The sequence below is a fragment of the Felis catus genome, chromosome B4, assembly GCF_018350175.1.
Source record: "Felis catus isolate Fca126 chromosome B4, F.catus_Fca126_mat1.0, whole genome shotgun sequence".
NCBI lineage: Eukaryota > Metazoa > Chordata > Mammalia > Carnivora > Felidae > Felis > Felis catus.
In genome coordinates, this window is record NC_058374.1 from 68,066,144 (window position 1) to 68,084,259 (window position 18,116).

General features: G+C 34.2%; 1 protein-coding gene across 1 annotated transcript in view; it reads left to right on the forward strand.

The window, feature by feature from the left end:
• Positions 1 to 411: 411 nt before the first annotated feature.
• Positions 412 to 18,116, forward strand: part of MUC19 (mucin 19, oligomeric) — a 106,217-nt gene continuing 88,512 nt past the window's right edge. Inside the window, exons 1-16 of the mRNA XM_045062664.1 lie at positions 412 to 592; positions 694 to 810; positions 2,577 to 2,627; positions 3,678 to 3,737; positions 4,366 to 4,594; positions 5,578 to 5,695; positions 6,146 to 6,206; positions 6,432 to 6,529; positions 10,164 to 10,374; positions 11,092 to 11,214; positions 11,886 to 12,009; positions 13,590 to 13,725; positions 14,969 to 15,061; positions 16,056 to 16,140; positions 16,307 to 16,444; positions 17,405 to 17,554. Of these exons, the coding sequence (XP_044918599.1) occupies positions 5,660 to 5,695; positions 6,146 to 6,206; positions 6,432 to 6,529; positions 10,164 to 10,374; positions 11,092 to 11,214; positions 11,886 to 12,009; positions 13,590 to 13,725; positions 14,969 to 15,061; positions 16,056 to 16,140; positions 16,307 to 16,444; positions 17,405 to 17,554 (1,255 nt within the window). The 5' untranslated portion in view covers positions 412 to 592; positions 694 to 810; positions 2,577 to 2,627; ... (1 more) ...; positions 4,366 to 4,594; positions 5,578 to 5,659. The remainder of the gene's footprint in view (positions 593 to 693; positions 811 to 2,576; positions 2,628 to 3,677; positions 3,738 to 4,365; positions 4,595 to 5,577; positions 5,696 to 6,145; positions 6,207 to 6,431; positions 6,530 to 10,163; positions 10,375 to 11,091; positions 11,215 to 11,885; positions 12,010 to 13,589; positions 13,726 to 14,968; positions 15,062 to 16,055; positions 16,141 to 16,306; positions 16,445 to 17,404; positions 17,555 to 18,116) is intronic.

Genomic DNA, 18,116 nt, shown 5'->3' on the forward strand with positions numbered 1-18,116 from the left:
CAGAATCTGAAACAGGCTCCAGACTCTGAGCTGTCAGCACAGAGCCCAACGTGGGGCTTGAACTCACGGACCGTGAGATCATGACCTGAGCCGAAGTCGGACGCTTAACCGACTGAGCCACCCAGGCGCTAAATAACACCAAAAATTTTCCAATAGAGGGAAGGACTTGGTTGTCTAATTTTGAAAATGGAGAAAGGAAAGGTGAAACTCAATTTCGTTTTGGAGATTCTGGTTCAAATCCAATGGCCATGGTGGTACAGACTTGGATGGAAATAGATTAGGAGGTACTGGAGGCTATAGTTCCAGGGCGGGCTCTAGGTATTTATGGTTAATTTCTGTGCAGAGAAAAATTCTGAATCATGGTATGCATAAAAAATAATTCTCATGACCATCATTTTGTATTCAGCAGGTGACTCAAATGCAAGAAATGGGGATGAATATTCTAGTGGTATCTCTGAAGACTCAGGATTCAATTTGGGGTCATCTGATCAGCAGGGATTTGGAATCAGTGGAATTGGTAGGAATGGAGAGAGTGGCAGTGGAATCGTGGGGGCTGGATACTTGAGTCCTGGATCTGATGTCAGTGGCACAGGTATCTTCACCTGGACTCTGTTCCCAAGAAATACAAATTAGTTTCTTCCTTCTTCATTTCTTTTAATCACACTTTTAATCAATTAATTGATTTTCCATTAGGAGAAAATACTTGGTCTTCTGGTTCTGGAAGTGGTGGAGGAAGGAAGGGTGCAGCTGGACTTGGTGTTGGTACTTCTGGACCAAATGAATTTGGTGAAACTGGCGTTAGTGGCACAGGTACCTGTGATACTGGAATGGATGTTATTGGGTCTGGTTCCCATGGACGAGAATTGGGATTTATGTCTGGCGTTTAGAGAGTCAGGATTCTAACATATGTTATAAAATAACAATGAAAATCATAAACATCAATAATGATATAAAAAGCAAGACAAAATCCTGAAATGATAAACTGTATTTAGACGTGATCAGGAAAAAAAATCATTTAATATTTTTTGTAGAATGTGGAATGAATTTTGTGGCTGTGATTAGATTTATGTGGAGTTGTTTTTGTTGCCTTCATGCAAAAATGATTTGGAGTCGCATATGTGAAGAGGTGATTTGTTGGGTTTGATCTTTATGCTCTGGATCTGGACTTTAAATTATTTTGCAAGTTTATTTCTGATAAGAGTAAACAAATTCCATCCTTTTTGAACATCTCAAAATTTAATATTTCTTAATGGAAGCATTAGAATGAACAGTCTAAGAATTTGTGGTAATATTTATTGTGATATGGGGACTATTTTGATTCTTCTATTGGAAGGTCTTGGGTGCCTTTAGAGTAAGTGATCTCAGAACTGTGGGCAGTAGATTCACTTCTAATGACTTAAGTGATCTGAAAGATATTCAGGATTCATACTTAGAAATCAACTTTGGGATTGATATGTTTTTAAAAGGTAAAGTCTAGTTAGCAAGAGATATACTTAGTGTAGTAATGGCTGACCTCAGTCAGGATTGACTATCAATGAATCTGTTCAGAAAAGGCTTGGTAATAAAGAAATAATAATTCACTTTTGGATTGTTCTTAATCTTTGGACATCAGTTTTGAGGTCAACACTTCAGTGGAACTGAGAAATTTGAGATCACTGATTATTTATTGCCATTGACCTTGTTTAAAACCAGTTAGTAAAATGGTTTAAGAGACACTGAATTTTTAACCCCTAGATCTGCTGCCATTAGCTCAGGTATTCCAGTTTAGGATGTGTTCCTGAAAAATGTATTAAGAAGTAGTTGTCTCTCCTCTTTCTATTGTGGAGTGGTTACCAATCTGAGACTTCTCTGCTATTTGGATACCAACTTTTGACTGCTTTCATGTTTTTCAAATGAGACAGACTTGTTTTAATTAGTGTTCTTTCCGGTAGTGTATCTAATAGCAATAAATCTAGTGGCTTTGAAGTGGCAAGTTCTGGATCTGTTGGCATTATTGTCTTAACATTAGACATGTTGAGATGAACTCTCAGTTCAACTAGATCAGTTGTTTTCAGACTTCCAGTTTCTGTGAATGCAGAATCCTTTATTCAGTTGACATCTTAAAATGGTAGCTAGATTTTCCAAATGGAGTGTGACTGAAACTGGGATAGGAGACCCTGGACCCTGTTTATGCAAACCTTTCTCTTTTCCTAAACACATTTTAAGGCAATTGATCTGGAGTAAGTTAATTTGATCATTTCATTTGGTGGCAAGACATTTAATTTTGTTACTCCCACAGGTTGTTAAGTTGATTTTATATATATATATATATATATATATATATATATATATATATAACTATATATATATGTGTGTGTATATATATATGTGTGTGTGTATATATATATATACACACGTGTGTGTGTGTATATATATATATATATATATATATACAGCTTCACATTGTTCTAAATCTGCTAGCATTAGTATTGCTGAACTTAGATCCATGGTTTATCCATCAGATTTTAAAAACATTTTTTTTTCATATTTTACCAAGTAGTATGTATATACAGACTAACTATTTCGTATTAAAATAGGTGTCACAAGCCCAGCCGACCACAGTACCTCTGCACCACTCACTACACCAGGTAGTTTGACTTGTGACTTCCAGTGCTTAACAATGCATATATATGATGTATGTGTATGTATCTGTGTGTTTATACATATATACATAATTCTGAAATTTAAGTGTTCTGTGGATTATTGATTTACTAGGACATGATATTATTATGTGTTTTCCATGTTGAAGTGAGCTTCTAAATGCTTCTCTTTGAGTACTAAAGTTTAGATCACCAACTGCATATTTTAAATAATTTCATTAATAAGATAGATTATACTTTAAGGGAACCTAAATAAAGCATAATACAACTTCTCCTTTGTCATTTTAGATACACTATTTTTAAATGGCTTTAAAAATAATTTATAAAGATATTATGTTATATTATATTACCTAAGAAAAGACAACTGTAGTAAAGGCAAGTGGCCTCAAGATACACAATAAATAACACGTGAAAAATATTTTATAGTTCTATCAAAATATTCACTTGTGTTGTTGTTGCTTTTCTGTTCTGCTTGCTTAACTGCTCTAAGATTTCATATAAATTTACTTGGTTACATACAAGGGTCAATGCATTAAAAATAATCAGGGGAAGGTTTCAAGGTATATGAATTTCCCCTTTGATCAGTAGAATGAAGTTCTCTTCATATATAGATAATTGAATTATTAGTATTACACAGTAGACTGATTTAGTAAAATCTACCTTGGGCATGTTTAGCTAGTGACTCCCAATGAAAGTATGCTAGCAATGTTCTGTTTATGAAGTTGAAAATATAGTTCTGTAAGGGATACAGCATATGTTAGTAATTGTACATGACTCAAAATGAATAAGCTCATAATGATTTCTGAAAATACTATGGCTAATTGTACCAAAAATATGGTACAATTCAGAGATCATCATGTACATGACGGTGGCAAATCACAGATCTCACAAAATCAAATTATATGATCAGGATAAAGAAACCCACTGATGGCCTTCAATATCATCTTCTAAATTCCTACGTAGAAACCCAAATATTCTGTATATTTAGAATCAATGTATGTTTTTAAGTTTAAATAATCTATGCATTATGTTAAATAGAAAAAGGATCCCATATTCCAGAAGCAACTCCGAAATACTCAGAAACAAATACAATTATTGGTAAGTAAAAAGGACTTTGATTTCTACCCATATTTTTATGTCCAAGCCAGCCAGTACCTAACCAATATTTTGAAACTAGTTGTAAACATTTGCCCGTCACCTATCCATTTTATCATTTTATGTTTGAATGACATCACATTCATACTATTTTCCTCAAAGATACATATACACACATATATACATAACACATATACATGAACGTATATAACATACATACGTATGTACATATACATGTACATAGAGAAACAATATTCTTTATACTTAATTGATATATGGTAACCAACTCGTATAACATTAGAAAGACTATTTCTACAAAAAGCAAAATAAACAGGCAAACAGACCACAACTCCGATCATATATACCTCCCCACAGTAGAGACAATTTCCCTTTCCCATAGGAAACAAGATGTTTTTATTCATGTTTTGTTTGAGACAGAACAGCAACCTTTGTGTATTCCCAAGGATTCAGGCACTACTTTTAGTGTGTTTTTGCTCTGTGTGAGAAAGAAAAGTTCTTATTTAAGGTGGTGGCTGGGGAGAGCAGAAACTTTCAGTAATGTTTTATCTTGGTACACAAACACTTAAAAAAAACAAAGAACTATGAATATTCTACTCTAAATATTTTGTAGGTGAAGCTTCTACTTGGGGCAAAGGAGCATATAAAGCTTTCAATGGCCGCATCTTTTCCTTTGACTCGTCATGCGCATACACCTTCTGCCGTCATTGCGTGGAATCCGGAGAAGATTTCAATATTGAGATCAAAAGAAACAATAATAGTGATATTGAAAAAATAATAGTTAAAATCGACACTAATGACGTCTCTATTTTTGGTGATATCATCCTAGTTAATGAAGAAAGGTAAATGCCACAGTGTTATGGAAAAATACTATAGAATGACTTAAACTATCCTGAGCAAAAAGAGGGGTGCCTGGGTGGCTCAGGTGGCTAGGCATCCAACTTCAGCTCAGGTCATGATCTCCTGGTTCCTGGGTCCAAGCCCTGCATCAGGCTCTGTGCTGACAGCTCAGAGCCTGGAGCCTGCTTCCGATTCTATGTCTCACTCTCTCTCTGCACTACCCCTGCTCATGCTCGGTCTATCTCTCTCAAAAGTAAATGAACATTAAAAAGATTTACAGTAACCTGAGCAAAAAAGAGAAAAGGTTGACTAGGAAAAGATGATACTCTTTTCCTATTTTGGTGCTCATATTCGTTACATTAAATTTTTGGACAGGAGTCTATATTTATTCCTATAACAATTTATTTATTCCTATATTTATTCCTATAACAATTTATTCCTATAACTATATTTATTCCTATAACATGGTGGGGACAAACAACTAGTTTTGTTGTTTGACTATTTTGAGTATTTGGGACAACATGCATATTCAACACATCTGTTAATAGAGTATTTCAATTTTCATTTGTATGTTTGTTGTTTAAAATATGAGATTTTTCAATAGATTAAATTTAGGTCATTGTTTTTAGAAGTAGCAATTCATATTTGGAAGGGTGTAATATTTGAATAGTTTTCAGGATAAGAAGTTGAGACATGATATTCTACTTGTGAACATTTCAAATTATTTGATCATTTATTCCTTACACTGCACCAGTTTCTTCTTTTTAATTTCTCCAAAGCCCCAAAGATTTATTCATTGTTCTTTAAAAGTCTTTCAAAAATTGGAAAAACAAAGCCATTGTGTCTCTTCTGAAATGGTAGGAAAAACAAAGCTGCAATATTTACTAGCCAGTATTATATTTGTGATACTAAATATAGAACATGAATTATTAGAAAACATATACTATTCTTACCCTTATGTGTACTTGTGCTTTAAACTTTTCAGTGTACAGATACCATATAACAATAAATTGATACACATTAAAAAATATGGAGAACATAATGTCCTGAATAGCCGCAGAGGAATCATGTCTTTAATGTGGGACAAAAATAACAAACTCTCAGTAAGTCTGTCTCTGATTTTCTTACATTCTTGGGCCTTTTGTTCTTTGCTTTCAGTTATGAAAAGAATACATTATAAGGAAAATAAGAGCTAGCGTTTACTGAGAAATCTCTATATATTATTCACATGCTAAGCATTATCTTATTTAATATTTAAAATACATTGAAGTACATACTGTTATTAATCTTATTTTATAGGTGATAGAACTCAGGAAATTCAGGCTAATAAAAGTTAAATTATCTACCCAAAGACACATAGTTAGTAAGAGATGGACTCAGGAAATTTCCAACTTCTAGATCCTGGTCATTTAAAAAATGTCCTATAGTACTTCCTAAGTAACCAGCTTAGATAGAATTGAAAATGAATGGACACTGTCCTTTGGTTTGGGTAAATTACATTTTGAGGTATTTTCAATATTTTATAAACATGTACATGTAATTTTTTTTAAAAGCTTACTCTTCACAAGAAATATCCAACTTGTGGTCTCTGTGGTAACTTCAACAGCACTCCAGGTAAGATTTCAATGCATTAGGTCTAAGAAAATTGCTTCCTGAAAGAAAATTAGAAAATAATTACTCACATTTGGATAAATCCAACAGAAATTTGCATTTGTCTAAAGAATAAGAAATCATTAAAATAAAACAAAATTTGTGTTGTCAACTTAGCTATATTTAGCTTGAAAATAATGTATATGTACATAATGAATCTCTTGAACTAAGCATTGTTTTCATTTTCAGGAGATGATATCAATGAACACATTGCCAATAGTAAAATTCCTGGTGATTGTCCCAAAGCTGTTAGTAAAAGCTATGATGTTTGTGAAGATGGCGTGCAGGTAAGAGATTTATATTTCACCTAGCAGCAAATTTCAGCACTATTTCCCTTTGTTTCAATTTAGATACCCAACATCCTCTTCTAAGCATTCATGCCTTATTCTTGGAATTGTGCAACTACTTTTTCTCTAATGTCCTTATCGTCTATTTCTCAGCTTTAGTTTAGCTGTAGATGCTAAAATAAGTTTTTTCCTAAAACATTATGATATTTACTATATATTAGTGTAACAATTCTGATTTTCTTTGCACAGAGTTTTAGTTTGTCTGTAAACTGACATGCTTCACCTCTCCATTAAGTCTGCTGATGGATATTGATGGGCTCTTATGCTGTGGAAATCCATGTCTTGTGTCCCTAAGAACTACTTTCTGTTCTCCCTTACTTTTGCCCCAGATAGCCAATCTGAATTGTCATACTTTCTATACTTTGCTTTCTTTTTGAAAGAGTAATATGTAATTATTTTGACTACAATACTTGAAAATAGCCCTCTCTGAATTTTCTGCACTTTTGTAGTTCTGTCACATTGAATTTGATAGGTTGCATCCGTCTGTCTATTTATCTATCTATCTATCTATCTATCTATAATCTATTTATTGAGAGAGCACATGTGCACACATGTGTGCACGTATGTGAGGGGGCGGGCAAAAGGAGAGGGAGAGAGAATCTTAAGCAGGCTCCACACCCAGTGTGAAGCTAGAGGACATAGCACTCCATCTCACAAATGCGAGATCATGACCTGAACTGAAATCAAGAGTCAGACATTTAAATGGCAGAGCAACCCGGGTGCCCCCTGTTGTTGTTGTGTTATTGTTGTTTAGGACAGGTTGCATTTTTTAAAATATTTTCTTCTTTGTAGTATTCATTTATTACCTTTAATTTATTTTTTTAAATTTTTTAATGTTTATTTATTTTTTGTTTATTTTTTGTTTTTTTTTCAATATATGAAGTTTATTGTCAAATTGGTTTCCATACAACACCCAGTGCTCATCCCAAAAGATGCCCTCCTCAATACTCATCACCCACCCTCCCCTCCCTCCCACCCCCCATCAACCATCAGTTTGTTCTCAGTTTTTAAGGGTCTCTTATGCTTTGGCTCTCTCCCACTCTAACCTCTTTTTTTTTTTCCTTCTCCTCCCCCATGGGTTTCTGTTAAGTTTCTCAGGATCCATATAAGAGTGAAACCATATGGTATCTGTCTTTCTCTGTATGGCTTATTTCACTTAGCATCACACTCTCCAGTTCCATCCATGTTGCTACAAAGGGCCATATTTCATTCTTTCTCATTGCCACGTAGTACTCCATTGTGTATATAAACCATAATTTCTTTATCCATTCATCAGTTGATGGACATTTAGTCTCTTTCCATAATTTGGCTATTGATTGTTGAGAGTGCTGCTATAAACATTGGGGTACAAGTGCCCCTATGCATCAGTACTCCTGTATCCCTTGGGTAAATTCCTAGCAGTGCTATTGCTGGGTCATACGGTAGGTCTATTTTTAATTTTTTGAGGAACCTCCACACTGCTTTCCAGAGTGGCTGCACCAATTTGCATCCCCACCAACAGTGCAAGAGGGTTCCCGTTTCTCCACATCCTCTCCAGCATCTAAAGTCTCCTGATTTGTTCATTTTGGCCACTCTGACTGGCGTGGGGTGATATCTGAGTGTGGTTTTGATTTGTATTTCCCTGATGAGGAGCGACATTGAGCATCTTTTCATGTGCCTGTTGGCCATCCGGATGTCTTCTTTAGAGAAGTGTCTATTCATGTTTTCTGCCCATTTCTTCACTGGGTTATTTGTTTTTGGGGTGTGGAGTTTGGTGAGCTCTTTATAGATTTTGGATACTAGCCCTTTGTCCAATATGTCATTTGCAAATATCTTTTCCTATTCTGTTGGTTGCCTTTTAGTTTTGTTGGTTGTTTCCTTTGCTGTGCAGAAGCTTTTTATCTTCATAAGGTCCCAGTAGTTCATTTTTGCTTTTAATTCCTTTGCCTTTGGGGATGTGTCAAGTAAGAAATTGCTACGGCTGAGGTCAGAGAGGTCTTTTCCTGCTTTCTCCTCTAGGGTTTTGATGGTTTCCTGTCTCACATTCAGGTCCTTTAGGATAGGTTGCATTTATTTTATGACTGAATAAATGTTCACATATTCCTGTTTCAATCTAGAACAAAATTTTCCAGATCAAGATGTATGGATAGAATGGATAGAAGAGACTTTTTGTTTTCTCCACAATGGATGTTGCATTTCTAACCATCTTGTTACCTTCTAGCAAAGCAAATTAAGCCATGACTTTCTGTATCATCTTCTGTCTTTCTTGTGAAACCCTCTTTGGTTTTCAGTTAGAATTGCCTTCTCTTTTTCCTCTGTTACCCTATGCCACTCCTTACTACTTATGATAAGATACCATCCACAAAAATTTCCCATGTTTTTATGTTCCCTGTAAGATTATGCATTCGATGATGACAAGACTTATGTTTTATCTGTTGTGGTAGTTGCAAAATGTATGAGAACTTACTCCTGGTTGCTCAAAAATGTCAGTTCAGTGATTATATAAATTTATATTAAAGCTAATGCAGGGGCTCCTGGGTGACTCATTCGGTTAAGCCTCTAATGCTTGGTTTTAGCTCAGGTCATGATCTCATGGTTCATGAGATTGAGCCTTGCATTGGGCCCTGTGCTGACAGTGCAGTGCCTGCTTGGGATTCTCACTTTCCTTTTCTCTGCCCCTTCCCCACTCATGCTGTCTCTATGTCTCTCAAAATAAATACACATTACGAAGCTAATGCATATTTACTAAAGACCTGCTACATGCAAGATATTGTGGTAAGTTAAGAGGATACAAAGTTCGATTTTTTACTCTAAAGGAACCTGTAATTTAGTGATAAAACTATACAAAAATAATGATAATCAATCCGTGAAGATTTTATTTCACTTAATCTTATACCTAACCTGGAGAATGTTATCAGTTGTCTTAGGCTTAATTGGTACAAATTATACATTTGCTTAACAGTGGTTTTTATATTTCTCTGTTACAAACATGTTAAGAAAGAAAACAGCTACGTGGTAGTTAAAAAATGTAGACATTTAAATATTTTTGGGTTCAGTAATATATGTGTTTACTTTCTCAACCAACATGAGAACAAATATGTTGTCTCTGGAGCCAACTCACATGGCCCCCACTAAGAAAGCACACATTCGCTCTATTTTACTGCCATGGTTGCTCATCAACTATAAGAATATTAATAGATAAAGGGCCAATGTCCCTTCTGTCTATTGTGGTATCAGTCATTTACCATCCCACTCTCTGGCATCAACAATCTTTATTTTTTCTCACCCTTCCATTTTCTCAAGTTGTAAACTTCATGTCACCTTTAGAGAAATTTTGGTTGAGTGTAGGTACAACAATTTTTGAAGCTGTTGTACAACAATCCAAAACGCCATAAGTGAAGTGTTCTTTTAGGAGTCACTGTACCGAGTATAATACTTTAAAACTCTCCGTTTCAACCAGAAGTCAACAACTCTTCCTGCCAAAGCTACAGGTTATAGTGCAGAATCAAACATGTCTGAATTTATCTTTTCCTAAAGGTTTATTTGATTGTCCATTTTTTTATGTTTCAATAAAACTTCATGCTTTATTTTGTAGCACTGTGAAAAAATTATTGGAACTTACTTTGAGAAATGTAGAAAGGTCACCACTTTATCCAATGACTACAGAATGATCTGCATTGATGAGTACTGCCAAAATAGAGACAAAAATTCTACGTGTGACACTTACACAGAATTGTCCCGCCTCTGTGCCTCAGATGGTCCCGGTCCCTACGTATCCTGGCGAGATGATTCTGATGTGGTTTGTGGTAGGTTTTAAATTGTATTGCAGATTCCAAGACAGAAAGTGTCTATAGCACTTTAAAATTGAGCTATATTTCAAAGTAATCTTTTCAAATGACTGTAAGCCCTGAAAGGGATCTTAGAGATGTTAGAGTCCTATCTCTCACAGATACTTGTGAGGAAACTGAGACCTGTATTGGCGAAGTGACTTGCCGTAAGTTGCACCGCTTTGTGTTAAGATCTCAGTTAGGAAATTTATAGGCTTTACAATTAGTAAAAGTTACTGGGAAAAATGAGAAATTCTGTAAAAATTGAAAATAGTGGAAAAGTTATCAAAAGTATATTGATTAGTACTATGATTTCCTTTCAAAAAAGTAAAACATAGAGATGAGTTTCACACAAATATAAATATACTTTCAACCTATGTTTAGCTAAATCCTTAGAAGTTAAAATATGAGTAGAATATCAATTCCAAAGTAAGATGCAATGATATATATAAGTACATTTCCTCCTAATTTTTGTCTTTGTTTTTTTATTTTTTCTCCAGCTTAAATATTGTATCATAAAATAATGCATGAAAAATTGGCACAATTTAGTTGTGCTGAATATTTTTAAAGACTGACTCATATCTTGAACATTAGACTCAAAGAAGCTCATTTGAAAAGATCCCCATTAAAGTATTATCTATTTATCACATTCATTTCCTCTAATTTCCATGTATACCTATATCTATATTTCTCTAGAAAAACCTAGATGCCCAGAAAAACATATCTACAAAGAATGTGGTCCCTCAAACCCTGCAACTTGTTCTAATGTGGCTCCTTTTCAAGACAGTGAATGTGTGAGTGGCTGCACCTGCCCGGAAGGTAATACACCCTATGAGAGTATTTACACTGAAACAACTGAAAACAGTGCTTCTAGTATGGTGGGTCTTATTTCTAACTAGATATTTAATGAAATCAACTATTCATAATCCATCCTTCTAGCAAACTGCAGAAGAGGGCAAGAGAGAGACTTACAAAGTTAATGTGTATGTCTATGTCTATGGTACCTGAGGGCCATAGTGCTCCACAGATCATCCTCTAGTCTTATATTGCGCTCAGTAGAAATACTCTATGGCTCAGAAAATTATACTCTTGTCAGTTCTCAAACTGGAGTAATTGCTTAAATGGAACTTACCATTTCAAGTGCATGTTTACACTTGAAGGAACTAATTCAGGAGCACCTGGGTGGCTCAGTCAGTTAAGCGTCAGATTTAGGTTCAGGTCATAATCCCACAGTTGTGGGTTTGAGCCCTGAGTCTTGCACTGAGCTCTGTGCTGACAGCTCAGAGCCCGGAGCCTGCCTCAGATTCTGTGTTTCCCTCTCTCCGCCCCTCCTCCACTCATGCTCTGTCTCTACTTGTCTTAAAAACAAATATACACTTAAAAAATTTATTAAAAAAAAGAACTAGCTCAAGAGTGATTTCACAATTCACTGCCTGAGAATTTACTGATGTTTATATAATTCTGAGATTAATATAATATATTTATTCCAGGTTACCTATTGGACGATATTGAAGAAAAAGGGAGATGCGTATTAAAGGCTAAATGTCCCTGTGAATCAAATGGAAAGATCTATCAGTCAGGAGAAGTCCGAGATGGTCCTTGTGGTTCTCAGTGGTAGGTGCATGCTTTTTGCCCACATTTTATTAATAGCAAAATAATACTAATAGTTTAATCAATTTTAAATAATTCCTAAGTACTTAAAATAAACTTTCCAGAAATAAAATGCAACCTCACTGTATTTTCTGTGTTCATATTTGCCTTTTATCTTTTAAGGAAAGTTTAGTGTGTTTTTAAAATAAAATGTATACGCTTTCTATGTATCTTTAAAAGGTAATGCTTTTCACTAACTGAAGTAGTGTTTCAAATAGTAAGCCAATTAGTGGTTGCAAATATAGAGCAAAGAATAATATAAGAGTATGGTTACAACAAGGAAACAATAATTGTGCAAAATGCCAAGAATATTTAATAAAATGTATAATCAGAAACAATCTAATACTTTTCAAATAATTTTTATGAGGCTACATTGGTGAAGGCATATTTAATCTTTTTATATATTTTTATTTATGTATTATATATATTTATAATATTTATGGATATATTTAATGAGTGAATTTTAATGTGCCAAAAATTAGTGTGGACTATTTGAGTTCAGCAGCAATATGTTGATCAGAGAGAGTTCCCCATTCCTCATTACAACTTTTCTCTGAAACTCCAAATTTGTGCAGAAGTCCAGAGGACTTTTCTAGAAATGTATTATGCCCTTGTAGGGAAATAATCTGACTCAATGAAAACTAATCTATTATTGATATTATAATATGTTCTTTATAAATGAGAAATGTTCTTGTTAGTGTGGTCATAATGCATTAGTAATAATTGTATATAACAATAGCTATGATTTACTGAATATCTATGACAGTGCTATCCAGGAGAAATATCACGTGAGTCACAAATATGACCCACATATATAATTTAACACTTTTTAGTTGATACATTTTTAAAAAGCAAAAAGAAAGACGTAGAATGAATTTTAATTCTGTATTTTATATACCCAAAATATAGTATTATCATTTAAAAATGAAATTAGTATGCAAAGTTAATGAGAGATTTTATGATCTGTTTTTCAGATTAAGTCTTAGAAGTCTGTGTGTATTTTACATTTACAGCAGATCTCAGTCTGGATGAGTCACTTTCAAGTAATCAATAGCTATATGTCTCTATGCTATATTGAACACTGCAGGTCTACAGTGTGGCATTTAGCAGGTGTCTTAGTACTAATAGTGAAGTGGGTTCCATTTAAACAAACCTGAAATCCAGTTTAAAAGTTTTTATATGTTTAATTCAGGCCGAAGCTATTATTTTAGTCCATGGCATTCAAGTCTTTTAAAAAAACAGGATGCCACCATCAATGAGACGTTTGATCAGAGTTGAGATGTTGAGTGGGAAACAAAGGTGGTCTAATAGGGGCTCCTGGCTGGCTCTGTTTGAAGACATGTGACTCTTGATCTTGGGGTCATGAGTTCGAACCCCATGTTGGGTTGTAGAGATTACTTAAAAACTTAAAACAAAAAAGATGGTCTAATAAAACTTAAGTAAATGTCTTAGTTTAAATTTTGATTTTTAATGTTGGGATATTTATTTTGGCCATAGAGAAAACACAGCTGATGACCTTTAATGTAACCATTGCATTTTACCAGCACATGCCAAGAAGCAAAGTGGTCTTGCACTGAAGCATTATGTCCTGGAAGATGTAAGGTGGAAGGAAGTTCAATCACCACCTTTGATGGTGTTAAATATAACCATCCTGGAAACTGTCATTTCTTGGCCATCCACGTATGTAATAGCCTGGAACAGTTGAGAAAACTGATGCACGTGCCAAGCTGTTTTTCATCCAATTTAAAACACAATCTTCACTTCAAATTACTATTTAAAAAATAAATAACAAGCGGCCCTTCAATTATTTGTTACATATTTTGGTATCTGTTTTCTGTCACATGTTGACATTGACCATAAGTATTACATGCACTTCTTAGAAATTCCTTGCTAAACAAACCAACAAACCCCCAAATTCCCTTCATCACTAATAATTTTCTAAGTACACTGGAAAAATATTTTCTTCTACTTTTCTTTGCATGTTTTCACTAGTGCCTCAATTGAAACTATCTTTTATGTTCCATGAAACATCTTCCTTTTTCATAGTTACCCCTTTACATTTATTTTTAGTTTTTATAATATAATATCACTAGTATGATAGAAGCTATCCTGACTTTTAAATTCTGTTCAGTACTAAAATTTTAAGTAATCTGGATTTCAGTAAAAGGGGAATTCCATCTTGTATCTTGTGCCTATAGCCAGCCTGAAAATGTAATTTTGTTTAATCTTTTGGTAAGGAACCAAGATGAGCAGAATTTGTTACTCCTAAAGTGAGAGGGATGGCTCAAGTCCAGTAGTCTGAAAAATTCTGTCCTGGCTACTAAAAGACCATTTTCCAAATCTTTCTTCCTTTTATGCTCCTCACATAATCTGCGAGGGTGGGGGATGGGCAAACTGAAAGGGAAATAACACCAAACTATGTGGAATATTTGCTTCTCCTATATTAGATTCCTAGATCGTGCAGACAGAACTGGAAGTCAATGTTTGACATGACTTATATTTTGGTTTTACAAATTAAATACCTTTCACATTGGGTTTAAACAGACATTGTGGATTATCCAGAGAATAAACAAGCTATGTCATCTCTAATTCCTATTCGTCTCTGCAATGCAGCACATTCCCTTGGAGGAGATGACAAAAAGTAAAGATAAAAGAAAAAAATGAGGACTATGAAAACCCACCAATCAGACTATACTAACCCACCAATCAGATATAGTTTATGGAAGATACTTGGACCTTCTGTAAAGTGGCCATTTCTACACTTACCATGGACTGAACGAGGTTTTACTTTCAGAGCAGACAGATTATATGCAGGAATTGTACATGTTTTAAATGCAAACATGCATTGTGAATGAATCATGCAGTAATAGCATATAATCAATGACATTTAATAAATATATCAATGAAATGCGTTTTTTAACAGGATAAAGATTGGTCTGTTAGCGTTGAACTTCGTCCCTGTCCAAATGGTCAGTCAGGAACGTGCTTAAATAGTGTTACACTCCTCTTGAATTCGGTGAGTAGTCCACTCCCTAAAGTTTATCCAGAGCAAAATAAAATCAATTACTTCACAAATTCAGAATTTTTGTGGTAGAAGAGAGGCTTTACTCTGTAAATTGAAATAACAAGTGATATTGTACAGAAAATTGATAATGTCCCTGGAAGAGGTAGATACTTCTAAGGATCCTTAAGTACATAAAAGTTATCATATGTATACAACTAATGCACTAATTACAGATCAACTTATGTGCTTATTAAATTATTAAACTCTGTGGGCCATTTAAAAGGCAATTATATTTGGCATATATTTAAAAGGCAATTAATACATGAATAGAATTTCATGTATTTGGAAGTGACATTGTAAAAGGAAATAGACCTAAGTGGTGAGGGAGGACATTGAGACTTGCCTTTGGTACTTAGAAGGCTTCTGACATTTAGAAATGTAAGTTATCTTCTTGAGTTTCAGTTTCCTCATCTACAAATTAGGGATGGAAATTCCTTTACAATACTTCTCAAAGAATTGGTATAGGAAGCAATGAAAAAACATATGAGGAGTGCTTAAAAAATGTTCTATATTTTAGATATTAAAAATTAATTTAAGGAGTGCCTGGGTGGCTCAGTCGGCTCAGCATCCAACTTCGGCTCAGGTCATGATCTCCCCGTTCATGGGTTCAAGACCTGCGTCAGGCTCTGTGCTAACAGCTCAGAGCCTGGAGCCTTCTTCAGATTCTGTGTCTCCCTATCTCTCTGTCCCTCCCCCGTTAGCACTCTGTATCTGTTTTTATTATTAGTAAATGATAATTATTATTTATTTATCATCACCATAGTAATTATATATAATAAAAATATATTATTTTATTTGTATTTTATTTAACATTAAAATAATAATAAGATAAAATTAATCTAGTAAAATTAAACACTTTATGGCATAAAAATGAAGGTGCATATATTGCATTAAGATGAATTAGTATTACAAATTAACATGAACTAACAATTGTTTTAAATATCAGTCTGTTTCAGTTGACAAATATATATTCAATAGAGACGGAACAGTCACAAATGATAAGATTAGAAATCAAGGTTATTATTATTCAGGTAAGTTTAATAAATCCACTTAAATGTAAGATGCATTCACTTATTCAATTTTTAAGGATATCAAATGTGTGTTTTTTAACACATGAAAATATAAAACCATTTTAATGAATTAAAAATTGTTCACTATTTAAATTATTACTCTTAATGTTAATAATTATTTTAACAGACCAAATGCAGATCTTCAAAGCATCTTCCTCATACCTTCAAGTAGAAACAAACTTTCATGTAAAGATGCAGATACAGATTGTTCCTGTGATGCAATTATATGTTTCCATGCCACCCAACCAATTCACAGACACTGTAGGTAAGTCCCCTGGATATGTTTTTATTTCCAAGGTTCTAATGTTACTATCACTTATTTTAATTTTCAATTGTTTCTCAATTAATGACATTATGCATAAAGCATTTTTACTTAATCTTCCTTTCAATATTGCAGTAAAACAGTTTCAACTTACAGTAAAGATGGTTTTATTTATTACAAAATCTATTCCTAAATGGTTTTCCACAAATTTAAGGTTTTTAAATTAAGGCGTTTTAAAGTCAGGTTTGATAATATAGGATATATATCACTTTGCTAATGTAGATTACCAGAGCTTTTGCCTGTAGAAGATGAAAATATTATACTTAGACATCTTTTGAATATCAAGTTTCAAACACAAACTACATTACAATTTGTCTTCCTGCTGATAGATCACATGTTCTTATCTTTCACTGCTGTTTTCTGTCATAGAAATCAGCTCCCACATAGTGTCATGGATGTCAGATAAAACAAAACAGTGGCAAATCCCACAGCTACTAATTTCAAAAGTCTAAGCTTTTGCACCATGTCTTTACTTGAAAAGGTGACTTATTTATACATAGGGAAAAAAATGTAATCCCTGGATCCAGATCAAATGCATATGGCCCTTAACATGATTCAACTCTCCACACTACAACTGAAAATGTGCAGTCCCAAACATCCTATTTGTAAGCATGTTTCCCCCCACCTTGTCAGAGGAGGTTAAATAAGCTATAGTGACAAACAGGAAGCACACAATATTTATGGAAAATAGTGTCTCAGTGCTCCTGGTATTTGAATGAAATGGGATATTAATCTGAAGTGTCATGAATTTGCTTGTATGTGTAAAGACTAACCAAGACATACACGCTCAGGTAGCTTCTATGTGTTTTGATTTGAGTGAAGAACTGAATATGAGGTGAGACTATGAATCCAAAAAGGCGAGTAGGTGAGGAAATGTTAAAATTTGTTTTGTGCTCTATACAGGACTCTGTGGTTCCTACAACAACAGAGCAGAGGATGATTTTATGTCAAGTCAGAATATATTGGAGAAAACATCTCAGGCATTTGCTGATTCTTGGGAAATGATGCCCTGTCCTAAAGGAAACCCCACTTCGTGCATCAGTATAGAAAAAGGTATTGGTAATTGAACATTAAACTCTGTGATTAAATATTTGGTACTAGGAATTGTATACTTATTCTGTTAATGATATGAGACTCTCAGATAATCCTGCTTTTAGCTAGTGCTTGTTTTACTGTACCTGTTTTACAGGGAACAGTGGAGAAACAGTCTGGCTGGCTGAGAGCGCAACTAGAAAACACATCTTTCGTTGGGGAGGGGGATCAACATATTTGTCTTTTTCTATACCCATTCTTTTCCTTCTTTGACAGTTTTCTTCATAGCTATAGAATAGTAGGGTTAGAGGAAATTTTACAGATCATTTCATTTATTATTCTTACCCTTTATTTTAGGCATGGAAATGATCATTGGTTGAAATAATGAGACTCCCCCAAATTGCTCAGCTACTTAACAATAGAGCTGTAGCTAGATTCACATCTCCTAACTAATGCTATCATGTCTGTTAATTATACCAACCCCCAAATACAGATCTTACGAGGAAAACTTTACACTTGTAGGATTCAGCTCATGTTTTAGCTTACCGAAGATTTCCATAAATATTGGTTCCATTTATTCCCA